Below are 19,000 nucleotides of genomic sequence, written 5' to 3'. Positions count from 1 at the left end.
CCTCCTGTCCTGGGACGGGGGTCTCCCGCCCGCTCCCCTGGAGAACATCCACGTTGCCCCTCCTGGCTCAGGCTCACCCTTCTGGTCTCTCCTGGGCTCAGGGTTTTCACTAGACTTTCTCCACAGGGCCTTCCTCACTTCTGCTTGCCCGAGTCATCCGTTTTTTTATTCTCTTTTTTTTTAGTTTTGTTTTTTATCTCAAGACCTGAGGGAACAGAAAGACACGGGGCTGTGGAGACAGAACAGGACAATGAGGAAAGTCGCAGTTAAAGCACCATAAGGGAGAAATATGTAAATGGAATTCTTCACGGGATTCAGTCTTGTGCTAAGTAATAGTCTAAGTGCATTTTCCAGTTTTACTATGTTCACAGTCTTAATCCTGTGGTCATGGGGAAAAAACCTGGAGGTCCCATGGGTGTTCTCCTATGCTGTCTTTTTTTTTTTTTTTTTTTAAGTTCTTATTATGAGAGAGAAAAAGCAAGTTATGTACACTGGCGAGGGAGTGGGACAAGCAGGTTCCCCACTGGGCAGGGAGCTCTACATGGGGCTCAATCCCAGGACCCTGGGAGCATGACCTGAGCTGAAGGCAGATGCTTAACCACCTTAGCCACCCAGACACCCCCTAAATGGAAACTTCTCCCAGGATTCAGCCTTTTGTTAAGTACTAGCCTAGTTTCATTATCTGATTTTAGTATTTACAAACTCCTAACCCTGGGCTCACAGGAAAATCACCCCTAGATTCCACCTACTGTCCTATACTACCCCTCTTTGTAATAGATTTTATTTATTCGACACAGAGACTGTGTGCACAAGTAGGCAGAGCAGCCGGCAGAAGGAGAGGGAGAAGCGGGCTCCCCGCTGAGCAGGGATCCTGACGCGGGGCTCCATCCCAGGAGCCCAGGATCACGACGGGAGCCGAGGCACACGCTTAACTGACTGAGCCACCCCGGCGCCCCTATACTGTCTCTTTTTGGATGTTCAGACACAGTGACCCATCTGCGGCCGAGAGGCCAGCTCTGTTTCTGCCAGTCTGTCCCCAGGTCTCACCTCCACTCTCGACGGCCTCGCCGCCAGCGGCTGAGTAGCAACAGAATGCCCTGAGCTCGGCGGAAACGAGGGGAAAGCGTGCTGCCGGGACGCGGCCAGCACACACCGGGGTCCGGACAGGAGGGCGTTGCTGGAGCAGGAGGGAAGGGGAGAGAGGCCGGGCTGGAGGCCCACAGCAGTCTGAGGAAGCCGAGGACGGGAGCTGCACGGGGAAACGCCATGGGCTCCGTGAGAGAGGCCGGCGGAGGCGGACCTGGGCTCCGGAGGGCACGGGGAAAAGCCGCAGCGCTGAGCGCCAGCCTCTCTGGCCTGTACCGGGCCGTCCTTTGGGGCTGTGGGCTCGCAGCAGCGGAGGCAGCGCCCTCTTGACGGCGGGGTAACAGCCTCTGGGGGGACTTCCCTGTCCCCTGGCTATCAGAGCCAAGAGTCCTACCTACTCCGTGTGGGAACAAGACCAGCAGGTCCCGTCTCCTACCTTCCCGGCCAGCTTCCTGGAAGTCCCCTTCCTCCCCGGCCGCGCCGTCCGCCCAGGCCCCTTCTCCGAGCTCTGGGCTTCCCGTTCTGCCGACTCGGCTCTCCGGACTCCGCAGCCCTTCCCTCGTGGCCGGGAACAGCGCGGCTCGCCACCTTGGGCGCAGAGGCCCGGGAGCTTGACCGGGCATCCACGGCCTCATGAAGGACACGAGGCTGCGGCACCCGGCCCGCCCCCGCCTCGCGGCACGGGGACCGCGGGCTGTTGAACTTGGCGCGAGACAGCTCTGGGGCCCGCAGAACGCCCTGCTCCCCGAGACGGCCTGCCGCCGCCCTGTAGGTCTGGCTGTGCTGACGAGTCCGAGTTCCTCATGAAGTTGAGTGTCCCAGAGGATGGCCAGGAGGGTCTCGGTCTCCTCGTCGCCCCAGGGCACACCTGCTGCCTGGGGACAAGGGACACACTGTGAGACCACGGGGGCCTGCACACCGCATGACAGAGGTAGCCGCTGAGGAAGCTACGTGCCGGTTTGTCCAGCTCGGCCATCCCCGGGAAGCTACCCCGCTGTGGGCTTCCCTCCTCACACACCGGCGCTCGGCCTGGCGGGAAGGGCCTCCTCTGACGGGGAAGGGCTGTGGGGTGTTTACCAGAGCTGCCCTTCTCTTCCTCTCTTTCCCGAATCCCACTCCTTTGTCCTGAGAGCTGCCTGCGTCCACGCTGCGGGCTCCCTGGGTCTATGGCTCGGGCTCTGACCCTCGGAAGGGCCCACTGCCCCCCGAGTCCCGGGCACACAAGCCCACCGGCACGGCTCCAGGGCCCGCCGCCCCTCAGGACGGCTCCCGCTGTGTGCGTGAGCGCACGTGCGTCCCGTCGTCCTGCGCTTCCCATGGGCCGTGCCTCCTGGGCTGCGGGCTGTCCCCGCTGCTCTCCATGTCCCGCCCCTCCCTCGTTCCCGCTCGCTGTCACACGTGCTCTCCACCCCGTCCTGATCCTCTGGTGTCTTGCTTTCCCTTTCTTGCCGTCCGTGTGTCGTGCCTGCTCTCAGACTCTCCCAGTTTCTCTCCTTCCCTCACCCAACCGTCTCCGCTGCCTCTGTCTCGTCCTTTCTCGGGTCTTCTGGTCTGTGTGTGTCTCTGGAGAGAGGAACACAGACGGTCTGACCCTGAGGGAATGGGCATCCTTACCCGGAGTGTGATCTCTGTCATTCTTCTGAGTGATGCCCCTGCAGCCGGCCCTCTCTGTAGGACCCAGGGTGTCCTTCCTGACAGAGGGATAAGGGCTCTGTCCTCACATGTGACCGGCCCCTGTGACAACACAGGACCACTGGCATCAGATCTGGGAAGGCGAGGCGGGAGGTCTGGCCTCCGAGGGAAGCACCAGGGTGAGCAGGAGCCCCGTGGAGATGCCAGATGGACAGACAACAGGGCAGGGGAGGACCGTGGAGGGACCTCAGGATCTTTCTAGCATCTGTGGTAAGAAGGGCTTGGGGTAAGAGTCAAAACCGGAACCTCGGTAGGGAGACGACAGGCATCAGGCACAGCAAACTGGGCCCCAGTTGCCCAACACACAGCCTGGTCTCAAAGACCCCTGTTCGGGGAAAGGTTCCTGGGAGCCTGCGCCCTCCGCCAGGCTGGGGAGAAAACAGCCTCTGGTGGAGGGCGGCTGCCACAGAGCAGGGGCTCTGAGTGGGGTCCCAGGCCAGCAGTGCTGGAAACCTGTCACCAACACACATTCCTGGCCCCCACCTGCACCCACTGTATCTGAAGCTGGGGATGTGCCTGAGCACGCCCCCTAGCGGAGTCTGAGCGCACCAGAGTCTGGGGACCATGGCGAGCGCCAGTGGAGTCTGTGTGGTGAGAAGCTCCTTCCAGCAGATTGTTGGCGTAATCGCCATTAATTAAAAAAAAAAAAAAAAAAAAAATGCTTCATTCTAAAGCCGTATATGCACGTTACAGAAAAAACATGTTTCACGGGGGGTGGGGGAGGCTTTAAGCCCCACCACCCAGAGATGACCCTCGTCCTCCTAAAAATACTACAGTAACTCAAGCCTTTTGTTTTTTTCAGACCAGCATAATATATACCGTTCCAGAAATCCATAGCAAGAATCCTAGTACGGAAGTGGCTCATTCCGTGGACTTAATAACGGAACTTCGGGGAACACACAGAAGTCTGATCGGGAGGAGTTTTCAGGACGAGGGATCTTAGCCTGAAACCAGGGTGAGCCGCAGGAGCGGGCCTGGGCGCGCAGTGAGTCCTGCCCCTTCACATCCAATCCCACAGCCTCAGCAACCACACACCAGAGGGCAGGGACGTTCCCAAGGATTCTAATGAAATAAATGCCGAGCTTTATAATGATACACTGATTGATTTATCTGCTTAAAAGAAAATAGTACAGCAAATATACGTGTCAACAATTAACGATTAAAATCAACAATTTTGTCCTCCTCTGTCTTCCCCTGTTGAAAATAAAAGCTGCATGAGAAAGGGGTTTGTCTCAAGTCCAGAAGAGCTGGTGTGCAGGTGAGGGCAGGCTTGCGGGTGTGAATGTACCTGGTTTAGAAGTAACGGAGTTCAGTTGTAGTGAAGGAGAATTAGGGCTGCACGTAAGAAATCCCCACCCTAAGTGCTGTTACCATCAAGTAACATTTGCAGTCTTGTTTTCTGGGTTATTTCAAAAGCATTTAATCTAGAACCCCGCAGCCGACTCACGCTCAGAGCTGCATTCCTCCCCAGCCCCAGGTGAGGGCAGAGACTTCGGCTTACCTTCTGACTGTTCCCCTGCTCTGTGTTGTGAGCTCTGTGACCCCTTCAAAGTGTTCCTCTGTATCAACACCCCCGTTTCAGGTGGGATCTCAGTGACTTTCTGGGCACTCCCAACAGGGCTGTCTCCTCATTGAGCTCACTCTTTCTTTTCTTTTCTTTCTTTTTTTTTTTCTCTTTTCTTTCTTCCCAGAATCTGGGACCTGAGAACAGACCCCATCATCTGTCACTAGAAATTCTTGCCTAAGGGACTGTAAAAAGTCTACGAGTGGCATTAGGAATCCACGTGAGATAGAGGAGGCAGAAAAGAAATAGTCTCAGACCCCTGTGATTTAAAAAAAAAAAAAAGAAAAAACCAGAATTTGGTCTCCCTCATCTGGTCTCTGGTGACTAAGATCAGGAGCCGCAAGCAGCAGGCAGAGGTGAGGTGCCGAGTGCGGGGCGGGCACGCATCTGAGGCAGGGGAGCACAGCGGCCTCGCGTGGGAAGTGCCTCACCCCCCATGTCCGGGCCTCCCCACGTCTGCTCAGCTCTCCTGGCATCAAAGAGAGCTGTCACGTCGGCCTCTTCCGTGTGCAGCTCGCAGGCTGTTCCAGGACTCAGACCTCAGCTGCCAGACCCTGTCATCACCCTCCGCCGTGTCACAACCCAGCAGGGCTTGTAAAGCGTAAACCGCACGATACCCTGTCCAGCCCTCACCTCCTGTCCTCCTCTCCTTCTGGACCTCACAGCCACCCCTCGCTGCTCCGCCAAACGGGCCACATCCTCGCCCACCGAAGCTGCTGCACAGACAGTGCCTCCCTCCCAGCTCAGCTCCTGTGTCCTCTCCAGCAGGCCACGCCCGCTTCCTGTCCGCCCCGAGGTCCCTGTGCAGCCCGTCAGCTGCTCATTCCTGTCGAGCACTTATCCCAGAGTAGCTTTCTTCCTTCACCTGTCGTCCGTTTCCCCATGGAGCGTGGCTCCTGCAGGCCAGGGACCACGCCTGTCACGTTCACTGTGAAATCCCCAGTACGTGGCACATGGCACGCACCTGCGTCTTTCACAGCCACCTGCGTCTGTCACGTCCCAAGCTTCTAACGGGCCCTTAGTGAGCGAGGGGTGGTGGGGAGAGGCGGCCGGCGTCCTGACGCGTGCTACCAACCTGCTCTGCCCGTCCCATCCCAGATGGGTTTCAGGTAGCTCTTTTAACCCCGACATTCCTGTACCGTCTCGCTCCTGTGAACAGCTTGGCTCTGAAATGGTGGCCACGAGGGAGAGACCGACCCCACAGAGAGAGGGCAAGGGGGCCTGGAGCAGGAGGACAGTCAGATGTAGGGGCTCCCGCTCGTCACCGGCCCAGGCTCTAACTCCGTCCACGTGCTCCTGCTTGCCCTTCTCTGCTCCCTCCTAGCTTAGTAATTGTCCCGACCCCATGGATCCTTCAGGAACTTCCTCAGCCTGGACCCTGATGTCCCCACCACACAGCTCTGCCTTCCCCACATTATGGCAACACCGCTCTTCCTCCCGCAGCCCGAGGATACATCTGCCTCCTCACGGGCATCTCCCGTTCCAGGCACGTAGTCTCTGCACCCAGCGAGCTGCTTCCTGTTGACTGCAGAGGGGCTCAGCCTACAGCGTCCCTCTGGCCCACACTCCTCTACTCTGTGCCTCTCCCAGACTTGGGATTGGGATCCCAGTTGCCTTCTTCCCACAAACTCCTACAACCCAAGCCAAGTTCCTTTTCTTCTCCTGTGCCTCTCACACCCCCCCCCTTCTCCCAAAATGTACAAGATCGTTACACTGACCGCATGTCCGACCTAGTCCCTAAGTGGAAAAGTGACTACTTTGTGAAACTCGTCACTATCCCATACTGACCCCTTAATCCTGGCAGCAGGAGCAGCTCTAATGCAACTTTTATTTAGTGAATAACACACGGCATCTGCCCTCAAGGAGCCTTTTGGCAAAAGACGCTGGATTTTAACTCACCAACTCTAATTTTCCTGATTCCCTGGGTAAGGGATAGTTGTCCTTTCCCTGACCTTCTGTTGGAAAGTATTCTGAGGTTTTACATTTGTATTAGGGACCTTAAATATAAACTGAATATATCCATGTCTATGTTATTGCAGCAAATGAGAAATTCTCTCAATAGACGAAGGGCAGGGGACCACCCCAAGCCAGCTCGTGGTTTCTGGGGGGGACAGAGCACTACTGCATTTCTCAGCTCGGCTCCTCTCCCCTAAGCAGATTCCTGTGCTTCTTGCTCGGTTCTTCACGACGAAACTCAGCAGGTTCTGAATGCCTGTCCTCACCTAGTTGGCCAGATGCGCTCTGTACATCCTCAACCAGAGCCACAGCTTCCTTGCCATTTTCTGGATGTGGCTCCCTCACCCAGGTCTGGATCTCCTCTGGCAAGATGGTTGGAAACTGCTCCAAATCCAAGAGCTCCAGCATCTGCTCTTTTGAGTGTGTCTTAGGCCTTAGCCACTTACAACAGAGTTCCCAGAGCTTGCTAAAGGCTTCGTGGGGGCCAGCTACCTCTTGGCAGCAGAACTGCCTGAAGCGTTGGCGAGAGGCTTCCAAATCAGGGCTGATGCTGAGAAGGCCTGATTTCTGTCCCTGGTAGCAGTCCTTGCTTGGGATGGGTATGCCTGGGGACTCCTTGTTGCAGCCATGATTTCTGTCACCAGGCTGGCTGACTGGCAGCCATTGCTACCCTGGAGATCAGATTCCATTTCTTTTCATACCACTGGAAAACCATTCCCCTGGACACTGGTGAAAGTCTTCCTGGAATCAGAGAAATATGAGAATATCTTAGTGGTCCAGAATCACAGTTGGAAACGACTCAGCGACTTGGCAGGGAAGTTGCAGAAAATGGAAAAAGACAGCATATAGTGATCTCATAATCCTTCACTGTGCTTCCCCTGATGTACTTTCTGCCCTTTTCCTTTGCTCCCTCTACAATCTGAGAATCTGAAGCACTAGAACTATCAAATGTTTTCTCCACAGGCCAGTGGTGTTTGCTCATGAATTCCCCAAGCTACTTTCCCAGGTAGCGCACCTGTTCTTTCTTGTGTGCCCCATATGCCTGGGTCTTGGTCCCTGCCCTCCATTCCCTCAGGAAGCCAGGACTCACCTTCCCAATTGCCACCTTCTCGTAAGGTGCCTCTGGATTAACCTCTTCGTCGCTCACACTCTCGTCTCTACTACCACCACAGACACACACACTGTGGATGAGACACGACTGGCTTGCGGCATGCTTTCGTTTTCCAGTACTCCTTCCTACTTCGGAATGCATCTTCTTCCTTTGTAACTGAATCCTAAACTCCAGCGGCTGTCATGGGGCTATTCTTTACAGCACCCTTCCCTCCCACCCCAGGAGTTTTCGTCAGGCATCTCACATAAACTGAGCCTGTCAGAAGTGTCTGAGGTTTTCCAAATTTCCTAGGAATTGCTGGATTGGGAGGATGTAAGACTGGAGCGATCTGTGATTGTGTCTCTCAGTATAACCACTCCTGCACCAAAGGGGTGAGCCTGCTCACAGCCGTTAAAAACAACAACTACAAAAACCTTAAAAAACTGGATTCAGGTTGCTCCTCTTCCAAAGAACTTGAACTGCCTTCACTTACAATCTCTTTACATATAATGCAGCCCAAGAGACTACTGACAGGGAAATGGAAGGCATTACAGGTAGCAGTCCTTTAGAACAAAACAGGAGCATCACGGTAGGCAAGGCCCGGGCCTCGAAGATGCATGGCACGCCGCAGATTTTCCATATCCTGCACCCTGTCCGGATGGAGAATAATTTAGAAAATGCTACCCTAGTTTCAGGCGGATGACGGAGCTCGTGCTCCTCTTTGACCCCTAACATCCCGTCCATAGTTCGTTTGAGAATGCTGCTCTCGTGTTTCACTCTGGCGGAGACCCAGGCGCTCGGCGGAAAGCAGGACAAGGCTGGTTCACGTCTCGCTCGGCGGAGATGCCCTGAGTCTCGGCCCGCGGGCAGTCCGGGGTAGCCGGCTCGGGGCGGGGGCTGCGCGGGGCCGTCCGAGCCTGTGCCCACCGTCCTGAAACGATGGCATCCGACCCAGCTTCGAGCCCGCGGCCCCGAGGAAGCAGAGTACTTACCAGACTCGCTCGGCCGCGGGTCCGGAAGTCAGCGCCTGGACAACTCCCCGACTCCTGGCGCTAACCCACCCGCTGCGCATGCTCGCAGCGGTGCCATTGGACTACAGCTCCCAGCGTGCACTGCGAAAGGCCGGTCGCCGTCCCCCGCCAGCATCGGCAAACTCAGCGGCAGATAGACGCGAGAGATTGCCCTCTGCGAGCCAATCCCCCGGGAGAGGGGGCGGACCCTCCAGTGCCGTATTTCCTTGCGTCATTCTCCCCTCAGCCAGTGGGAGTGTCCGCGACGAGCGGCCTCGGCTCCGCCCCCAGCCGTGGCTCTTGGTTTCCGGGTCCCAGGTCCCCAGAGAGGTGAGTCCGCGGCAGGTGGGTGCGGGGTGCAAGGTCGCCGGCGACGCTGTCGCCTCAGGCGCCACCCTGCCGGGCTCTCACACAGCCGCGAAGTTGACCCGCGCGCCCGAGAGCCGCAGCTTCGCCCAGCTGGGGGGCCGCCGGGGCGCCCTCGGAGGCCGGAGCCGGCGGGCCTGCCGGGCGTCGCGAGCTAGCGGCCGCCGCGCTCCCCCTGCCCTGCTGCGAGCGGGGGTCTTCCGCGCCCTCCGTGCGGTGCCACCTGCCCCGCAGCTCCCGGCGACATGCTCGAGGTCGGCGCCGCCAGGGTGCCGGGGAGGTGGCGCAGGCCACCTGTGTGACAACTCGAACTTTTCCTGGGGTTTCCCGACCGCCAGTTGGGTCACGCTGCGCAATCCCTCTGAGACCTTGTGCGTTTACCGGTGAAATAAAAGCAGGGTTTTCCCCCCGTTCCTTTCAGGACGTTATGAGTTTCCTCCGTTTCGGGACAGTTGAGGACACTGCCAGAGGGTCAGACTCTCCCCGCCGTCAGTCCCTGTGTGGTCCTCGGGAGCTTGGGGCCTGAGTGTGCCCCGCCCTCCCCAACATCCTGCTGACGTTGAGAGAGACTTGTGCAGAGCCATGAGCCCGGAGGCTTGAGCTGCTTCGGAGGAGAGAGCCAGTCTCCCGAGCCCCAAGATGGCGGCTAAGATGGAGATAACGCTGAGCTCGCAGTCCCACATTCAGGCCTCCTCCAAGCCAGAGAGACACATAATAACAAAACTGGAAGACAAACGGGGACCCACTCTGCAAAAAGACCTCCCCGATCCTGAGCTCTCCCGCCAGAACTTTCGAGGCTTCTGTTACCAGGAGGTGTCTGGACCCCAAGAGGCCCTCTCCCGGCTCCAGCAGCTCTGCCGTCAGTGGCTGCAGCCCGAGCTGCGCACCAAGGAACAGATTCTGGAGCTGCTGGTGCTGGAGCAGTTCCTGAACATCCTGCCTCCGGAGATCCAGGCCCAGGTCAGGCATCGATGCCCAGTGAGCGGCAAGGAGGTTGTGACCCTGGTGGAAGATTTTCAAAGAGCTGCCAAGAGACCCAAGCAGTGGGTAAGGAGGGCCCTCTCTCGTGGTCGCCAGGATTTCTTTCTCATCTGGATAGTAGCTGGTCTCTGCATCCCTCCCTATTTAGTCAGAGTCCAGAAATGGACCCGATGACTTCAAATGTTGCTTCTTCTGGCCTCTATTTGGGAACCCCCTCGGGGGATGTAATAGGTTTTTAGAAAATCCAGGTACTAGTACTCCAGTAAGAAAGTAGAGGATCAAGTAAGTTCCTTGCATTTTTGCCCACACATCACGCCACACCCATTCCTCCTGAAGTTTTCCTACTGTCGGGATTCTTAGCAGGCAGGAAGGATCATCTTGGTGGGTAGGATTTTGATTTGGGGGGAACTTCATGGTGGACCTGGCTTCGGTGATGTGTCTTGCCTGCGGATCAGGAAGTTGCAGCTCATTTGGCCAGTATTTTTTTTCCAGCCCCCCGGTTTAGACCCCACTCAGGGCTTAGGCAGGAAGCAAACAACCATATGCTTTGAGGAATGGAGGCTATCAGGAAACATGGCGGGCAGTCTTCTAGCCCAACTACTACTGGGATCTCCTTATCAGCGAAGCCTTGGGCAGAACAGTTTATTAGGTATGGGTTTCATTTTTAATGGTCTCATCGTATGCTTCCCGATCCAGTGGGACCTTTTTCTGATAGAATCTGCTGGGTGGGTGACATACGGTGAGACACAGGATGCCGGGGTGGACATAGGGTGAGACTCTCCTAGGCCAATGTCATGACTGACCCTGTTATCTGTGCCTTCTCTCCGATGAGCTTGAGGCCCTGCAAAAGAACCCCGTTTAGGGTCACCCACTTAGGAAGTCTTGGCTGAGTTGAAGCAGCCTCCATGGATTAGGATTAATCTCACTAATCATTCTGCATGTCCTTCCCTTTGCTACCTTTGAGAGTTTTCATAGTCTCTCACAGTTGGCCTCCGGACTGCTGTCGGTATACCCCAGGGTAAAGGAAGGGATCCTTACAGAGCAGGGAGAGGTCAGGCTGCCCCTAGTCCTCGAGCTGCACTCTGATGCATGGGGCTTGTTCCTAGGTGGCCGTTTGTATGCAGGGGCAGAAGGTGCTCTTGGAGAAGACTGGATCTCAGCTTGGAGAACAGGAACTCCCAGACTTTCAACTGCAAACTCCTAGGAGCTGTCCCAGGGAGAGCTCTTTGGAGGAGCCTTCCCAGGCAGAATCTCAAGACCAGCTGAGCTCTCATCATTGGGACAAATCCCCGCTCCTCCAGGAACCAAGCCCCAAATTGGCCGGCCCAGGTAAACACCCCGTGCCTCTTCTCTCCCTCTCTAATCTTTACCTCGGTCAGAACATCCTGTGGTTCTGAGACACCATAGACTGCATGTCGGGTTTTTTAATGTTTTATGTAACACTAGATCTTTATTCCCTAACAGATTTCACTGACTAGCATGGCAGTGATAGGTGTGGAAGAAGTACGGTTTTATCATTTTCTGTTGATGACTCAGTGACAGTGCATAGTGGGATTATCTACTCTGTCCCCGTCGGAGCTTCTTGTAGTGACAGATCGACATATGACCACTGATGAACTTCCCTCCAAACTGTGGCTGAGTTTCATTGCTTAAAATTGTCCCATGTTGAGAAGGGGCCTAAAGAATGCTACACGTTAGAGGAAAAGTCCCGCTCCGTATTATTTTCTGCCTCTTCCTTGTTCCTGTGACAGTGTCTGTGTTTCACACCGCGTGTCCATTGCCCTATCCGTCTGGGGCACAGTGCCAGTCGTTGGTGGCCCTGCTGTACTCAGTCCTGTGATCTCTAAGACTGAGTAACAGAGACACTCTGGCCGGTCTTCATGATGTGAGTAGAGGGGATGGTCAGCAAGTTAGAGAACATTACCAGGAGGCTGGAGCGCCTTGATTTCCTGCATTCAGTGAAACACTTAGGTTTGGTTACTCTCGGAACTTAGAAGTGTAGAAGACCTGGGGCATCCAGCAGAAAAGCACTGTGACCCTGGTTCCGGTCCTGCCCCGTCCCCTCTGGGCTTGGTGGTCCTGAGCACGCACACTTCCTTCTCCTGCCTCATCCTGGGCAGCTCAGCGTGCATGTAGGCCCCATCGTTTATTCGATCCCCGAAGGTAGAGTCTCATGTTCCTCACCCCTAACATCCAGTAATGCCTTCCTTCAGAGCTGCACTGCCCAGTAAGTTGCCACTGTCCACACCTGGCTATTTAAATTTTATTTATGGAGATACGTTTCACGTACTGTAAGAATCCCCTTTTGAAGTGTACATTTCAGTGGTGTTATAGTACTTCACACGCTTGTGCGACCATCCCCATCTGTCTAATTCTTGGAAATGTTCACGACCTCAGAAAGAATCCCAGACCCCCTGGCAGTCGCTCTCCAGTGCCCTCCTGTCCGGCCCCGGGCAGCAACCATCTGCTCTGTCCCTGGCTTTGCCTATTGCAAGTATTTTAGAATCACGTATATTGTGCTCTTTTGTGACTGGCTTCTTGCACCGAGAAGGTTTTTGGCCTCACCCGCGTTACCACACGTGTCACTCCTATGTTCCTTTTTACGGCTGATACTCCGTCACGTGGACATTTTGTTTATTCATCAGGTGGTCATTTGGGGTGTTTCCACTTTTTGGCTGTTGCGAATAGTGCTTCTGTGAACATTTGTGTGCAAGTTTCTGTGTGGACATATGTTTTCATTTCTCTTGGCCGCATAGCTAGGAGTGGAATTGCTGGGTCCGACAGTAGCTCTCTGTTCAACCTTTTGAGGAAACACCGACTGTTTTCCAAAGCGGCTGCGCCGTTTTACATTTCCACCAGCAGTTCCCGTGAGGATTCTGATGTCTCCACGTCCTGGTCGGCACTTGTCGGTGTTTGCTAACAACAGTCGCATTAGGTGTGAAGTGGTATCTAATGGAGGTTTTAGTTCCCTGATGGTGAATAATGTTGAGCATCTCTTCATGGGCTTATTGGTCAGTTGTATATCTTCTTTGGAGAAGTATCTAGTCAGATCCTTTGCCTGTCTCTAATTCGGGTTAATCTTTTGTTGTAAGAGTTCTCTTTATATCCTGGATACTCAGCCCCTGTGTATAATTTGCAAGTATTTTCTCCCACTGTGGATTTTATTTTCACTTCCTTGATAGTGTCCTTTGAAGCACAAATGTTTCTAATTTTGATCAAGTCCAATTTATCTATTTTCTCCATTTGGCTTGTGTTTTGGGGACAGACGTAAAATACCTTTGCCTAATCCGAAATCACAAAGATTTATACCTATGTTTTGTTCATAGAGACATTGGTTTAGCCCTTCTGTTTATGTCTTTGATCCATTTTGAGTTATTTTGTGTATGTGTTGTGAGGCAGGGCTCTCCCCTCACTCTTCCGCATGTGGAAATCCGGTTGGCCTGGCACCATTTATTGAAAAGCCTGGTCTCGCCATTGAATTGCCTTGACAACCTTGTTGAAAAGCAGTTGACCCTAATGGTATAGGCTGCTTATTTAAATTTGAATTAAAATTAACTGAAATTAGATAAAATTTAAAATTCTGTTTTCTCCATCATGGTAGCCACATTTCAGGGACTCAGCAGCCCCATGTGGCTGGTGGCTGCCATGTTGAATAGTATGTGCACACGCTCATGTGTACACACACTTCTCACCTGGCAGCAGTCCTGTGATATAACACAGCTCTAGAGCCTTCGGCTTGCCCACAGACATTCCAGCGTGGTTCCGTCCTGATCCTCAGTCCGCATGGTCAGAAATTGCAGAGTTTCTGGAATTAGGATACATGTCTAGCCCATTTCGCAGTTTGTAACCCTAATGCCGTCATGTTTATAATGAAAGAACACACCACATTTGCTGAGTTTCCCATTATTTGAAGTGACAGTTGTGATCCATGTGAGTCCATGTGAGTGAGTAGATTGGCAGTGTTGAAAGTTCAACTCTCTCCCTTTCTTTTCTTTTCTTTTTTTTAAAAGATTTTATTTATTCATTTGACAGACAGAAATCACAAGTAGACAGAGAAGCAGGCGGGAGGGGGGGGGAAGCAGGCTCCCTGCTGAGCAGAGAGCCGAATTTGGGGCTCAATCCCAGGACCCTGGGATCATGACCGGAGCTGAAGGCAGAGGCTTTAACCCACTGAGCCACCCAGGCACCCCAACTCTCTCCTTTTCATTTGTTTATTGCCACTCAGGTCTGATGGGTTTGCTTTTCCATGTTTCTTCCTTCCCTAACCTTTCCTTAAAGGTAGGAAGGAGAGAAGGGATTGGAGAACTTGGTTCCTAACATGAATATAAATTACAGTCCTCCCGGGAGCCTGTTAGCCATGTAGATTTCCAGCTCCTCTCCCCCGCAGAGATTCTGACTCAGCAGCCCTGGGGACACAGGGACAGCCTGCTTGTGTAACAGGTGCCCCAGATGAATCGAATGCCAGTTGCCAGTGGAGGACGCGCTTTGAGAATACCTCTTAGCTCATTTGCTGAGCTGCTTTCTTCAAAGCCCAGGAAATGAAACATATTCTTTCTAATTATAGAGGCCCCCAGAATGAAAAGTGACAACAAGGAAAATCCACAGCCAGAGGGGGCTAAAGGAGGAAAGCCATGTGCAGTTTCCCCTGGCAGATCCAAAGGGAATGGTCTGCAGAGTCCTGAGCCGAGAGGGGCGAGTCTGAGTGAACCCCGGTTGTCCCGGAGGCAGGTCAGCCCCCCAAATGCTCAGAAGCCGTTCACTCACTATCAGAGACATTGCAGGGAACTGGAATACATCAGCAGCCCCCTGAAAAGCCACCCACTGCGAGAGCTGAAGAAAAGCAGAGGAAGCAAAAGGAGCCTGAGCTGTCGTTTGCAACGTCTTGGTCACCAGCCGACCCGCTCAGCAAAGAAGCCTTACAAATGTGATGACTGTGGGAAAAGCTTCACGTGGAATTCAGAGCTCAAAAGACACAAGCGTGTACACACAGGGGAGAGGCCCTACACGTGCGGAGAGTGTGGGAACTGCTTTGGGCGCCAGTCCACCCTGAAGCTGCACCAGAGGATCCACACCGGGGAGAAGCCGTACCAGTGCAGCCAGTGTGGGAAAAGCTTTCGCCAGAGCTCAAACCTCCACCAGCACCACAGACTCCACCACGGGGACTGACAGCGGGGCTTCGCGCACTCGGTTCAGAAGGAAGGCATCTGCGTTTCTCCTTCCCCTCACTTGCATGTAAACCACAGACTGACTGTGTGACTTACAAGGAAAGCAAGAAGTCCCTGAGGAATGCTGGTGCACGTTTGGCTGCTGAGGAGTCCCAGAAGACACCAAGGGGGATGTGACCCTGTTGGTGACCGAGTGAAGAGATGGCGGCTCTGGGTGTTGAGTCAGAGAGAACCGGGGTTTCTGCTGGAGAGCAGGGAGTATCTCCCAAGACAGTCTGGCCGATCCTGCAGGGTCTCCTGCCCCTTTATTTATCCTCTAAACATGTCCAAGGGTAAATTCCGTATATATTTAATGTACTTGCTGTCATGCCAGACAATCTTGATCATACACACACTTTAATAAAGATCAGTGACCCACTAGAATTTCAAGACAGAAGGTCGTTGGGATATAAATCCCCTCATATTCTTACTCTAGTTCCTGCCTGGTCATAACAAAGGACACATGAAGTGAGAGTTTGAACATGTTTGTATGAGGAGAGGATTTCCACGTAAGCAGTGCTTTTACACAAACACACACACACACACACACACACACACACACATGTGCCGTTGACACGTGTTGAGGGAATTATTTATAGGAAAACACCTTTGATTTAGGAAGAAATCACAGCGGCTGCAGCGCCCGCCCAGGCAACAGGGGAAAGCTGCAATGGGGAAGAAGCGTGTAGTGCGTGGAGACAGCTAAGGACATGCCAAAGGGGCGCTTACTAACCTCCTTCCTCACTCAGGCCGGCAGCCTTAAGAATAACAAGATGATTGGGGGATAGAGTGTTATAAAAGTGGATTATCTCAGTACATTTACTAAGACTCATTGAAGTGGGTTAATTTTATGATATATAGATGATATCTCAGTGAATTGTCTTAAAAAACACAAAATATATTTGTATAAAATACAAAAGTTCTGGAACGAGGCCAGAGAGTTGATCGAATTCCAGCCCATCATTCTCTCAACTAAGAATCCAAACCCAGTCAGTATAGTTCTCAGTCACCCAGAGCAAGCCAGTGGACCTCTGAGTTCAGAGAAGACCCCCGTGGATGGGTGCACTGCCTCCAGCAGGACACGGGTAGGTGGCATTCTTGCTAAACCAGCGGTATCCTCCCGTTGCTGCCAGTCGCCTCCGGGCTGTGTCTTACCCTCACCCACCACGGTTCTGCACATGCTGCTCCCTTTGAATTTAGGACCTGCCACCCCCACTGCTTCCTCCCTGTCCCATCTCACAGGAGCATCCTACTCAGCAAGACCCGCTCTGACCGGTTCCAGGCCGACTTCATTGTGTCCCTCCCTGCTCCACCGCGCACACCAGTGGGGCTCAACCTGGGAGCAGATTTGCCCCCTTGCCCCAGGGGCGGACATTCGGCCATGTGTGCAAATGCTGCTGGCCGCTGGTGGGTAGAGACCAGGGATGGAGCTAAACGTCCTACAGTGCACAGGACAGCCCCACAGCGGAGTCGCCTAGTCCAAAGTGTCAGTGGTGACAAGGTTGGGGAGCTATGCCGCACGCGGTAAAAGCTCTTCAAGGACAAGAACCGTGTTTTTCCAACATCTTAGCTTTTAGACGAAGCATAAAGGAAGCCAAGGGAAGTAGGTGTTTGGACAGGGCTTGGTCCTGCCTCAACCGGAGATCCTGGTGACAGTGTTGAATGCAGTTGACAAAGCTTCTTACCTTTGGGGCAGCGAGAGACTGAATGGAAGCTCTGTGGCCTTTTAGATTACGTCACCATCCCCCTCCCAGCAACCGTGTTAGGTGTTAGCGGAGCTTGTCTGTATTACTATGCCTGCACCTTACCTCTCTCCCGTCTGTCACCTCTCACCGGTCAGAGCCTCCTGATTGCTTATTTGCTCCCACCTCATCCATCTTTTTCCAGGACAGTTTTGCTGTCACAAGACCCTCCTAATCATGGCTACGTCTGTGTCAGTTTCCCATTGGCTCTCTAACGTGATCACAAACTTAGTGGCTTCAAACAACACAAACCTAATCTCTTATTAGAGTTCCAAAGGTCGGAAGTCCAAAATCCGTTCCACAGAACCAAAATTAAGGTTTCCGAGGGGAGAAATCTGTTGCGTTGCCTTTCTCAGCTCCTAGTGGCTGCTTCCTCTCTTCAGAGCACCTGCCTCCATCCTCTGTCGCATCACCTGGTCCTCTGACTCCTACCGTCTGGCCGCCTGTGTAATATGAAGGGCCGCCATGATTTTATTGGGCCCACCCAGGTAATCCAAGAGAATCCTCCTGTCTCAAGATTCTCAATCACATCTGCACAGTCCCTGTTGCCATAGACAGTAACATTCGTGGTTTCCAGGGATTAGGATGTGGACATACTTGGGAGGCCAGACTCCGCCAACCACACCTGTCTGTTCTGTCTGTTGAATCAACTTGGTTAGTCAGAGCTCTCTCCTAAAAGCAAAGAAACCTAGATTTCCACGCTTCTTATTTATAAGAGTTGAGATAGGAACTCTCCCTTAAATGAAAGCTTTGTTTGGTATGTGTCGACGAACCTGTATGTGTTTTCTCTCTACTGAACAAAATAACTACTGAATCGTAAAGTCTTTGGCTGTCTGTTCAACTGTGGTCCTTCAATAAATGTGACGAAATTACCATTCTGAATATCACTCATTCCCAAAATGTTTTCGAGCCCGTGATGCTACCTCGCCTCTCCCAGTCCAGTTCTCCTCGGCAGATGAGGCTCGACTTGCGGCGAGCAGAGTCTGAGGGCTGGAGCAGGTCCAGCCGCACTTGCCAGTGCACCCAACTCTTCAGAGGTAGGATCCTCCCTGTCCCCCTTGCCCATGCGTGGTTCTGCCAGAGGGCCTCCGCCCAGACCACTGACTGGCAGCCTTGCAGTTAGCTACTCCATCTAAGAAATACTCTTTCCCTTCACCCACGAGCAACCTGTAAGGTTTACCATCTTGGCTGGGTTTGGCCTGTATTCAGCCATGGAGGGGGACGGCTCCCACTCAAGTTATTTGGTTCCCTGGTGGCCCCCAGTGAGACGGGGAGGGAAACATGGCGCACAGTGGGGAATCTGGGCCTCGCAGATGTCCCTGAAAAGCATTTTCCATCTACAGATAAGGACTTGTAAAACCCTTCCCATAATTCCATTACCACTCCCAACGGAATTCATGACTCCCGAGCACCATCCGATACACGGTGTTGAAATTTTACCCAATGTTTCCAAAGAAAAAATGCTGCTTTTACAGCTTTATTGAGATCTATTTCACACAGAACGTTCATCCATAATTACACGATACTCACCGAGTCGTGCAGCCATCCCCAGAACTCATACGAGAACATTGTCAACAGCTGAAGTAAACCCCAGCATAACTTGCAGTCATTCCCCATCCCTGTGCCCCTTGAGCTCCCGCTTCACTTGCACATGTTTAACGTTCATTCGTGTCATCGCAGGTGTCCGGACTCTATCCTCGCCGTGACCGAGTCATAGTCCAGTGCGCGGATAGACCGCTCTGGCTTATCCATTCATCCGGTGGATATTTGGTTGTTTTCATTTCGGGGCTCTTGTCAATGGTGCTGCTCGGAACCCGTGTGCAAGCTTTTCTGTGAACCGGGCGCCTGGGTGGCTCAGTCAGTTAAGCGTCTGCCTTCTGCTCAGGTCATGATCCCAGGGTCCTGGGATCGAGCCCCACGTTAGACTCCCTGCTCAGTGAGGAGTCTGCCTCTCCCTCTTCATCTGCTGTTTCTCCTTGCTCTTGGTCTCTCTCTCAAGTAAATAAATATTTAAAAAAAAATTTTTTTTTTTTTTAAGTTTTTCTGTGAACACGCACTTTCATTTCCCCTGGGTAAATACTAGGAGTGCGGTGGCTAGGCCACGTGGTAACATTATGTGTAGTCGTTTCTGAGGAGCTGCCAGGCTGTTTTCTACAGGGTCTGCACCCCAGTTCCCCACCTGCAGCGTGTGAGGGTCTTGGTTTCTCGACATCGCCGTCAGCACATGGTATCACCGGTTTGATTACAGTGCGCTAGTCCGCACGAAGTGTGTCTCACTGTGGTTTTGGTTGGCGTTACCCTGGTGTTGG

The 19,000-nt window shown here is 53.4% G+C and overlaps 2 protein-coding genes across 3 annotated transcripts; one reads left to right on the top strand and one right to left on the bottom strand.

Moving 5' to 3' along the window:
- Positions 1-212: 212 nt before the first annotated feature.
- Positions 213-8,460, bottom strand: ZSCAN32 (zinc finger and SCAN domain containing 32). Its single transcript, XM_045992962.1, is given in 7 exon segments — positions 213-1,596; positions 1,598-1,880; positions 1,883-1,961; positions 6,242-6,312; positions 6,565-6,706; positions 7,389-7,479; positions 8,381-8,460. Coding segments are annotated over 7 exon segments (1,299 nt in total). The 3' UTR covers positions 213-1,043.
- On the top strand, positions 7,390-18,580 carry ZNF174 (zinc finger protein 174). 2 transcript variants are annotated; one of them, XM_045993220.1, is made up of 4 exons: positions 7,390-8,728; positions 9,186-9,811; positions 10,852-11,074; positions 14,310-18,580. In XM_045993220.1, exons 2-4 carry the CDS (start codon positions 9,404-9,406, stop codon positions 14,909-14,911), a joined length of 1,233 nt encoding a protein of 410 aa, XP_045849176.1. In that variant the 5' UTR covers positions 7,390-8,728; positions 9,186-9,403; the 3' UTR covers positions 14,912-18,580. The 2 variants fall into 2 exon arrangements, with proteins under 2 accessions (XP_045849176.1, XP_045849177.1); XM_045993221.1 differs by lacking the exon at positions 7,390-8,728 and having other exon boundaries at positions 8,745-9,811.
- Positions 18,581-19,000: the final 420 nt, after the last annotated feature.

The sequence above is a fragment of the Meles meles genome, chromosome 21 (genome assembly GCF_922984935.1).
Source record: "Meles meles chromosome 21, mMelMel3.1 paternal haplotype, whole genome shotgun sequence".
In the NCBI taxonomy this organism is placed as follows: domain Eukaryota; kingdom Metazoa; phylum Chordata; class Mammalia; order Carnivora; family Mustelidae; genus Meles; species Meles meles.
This window is presented reverse-complemented; position numbering and strand designations above follow the sequence as displayed.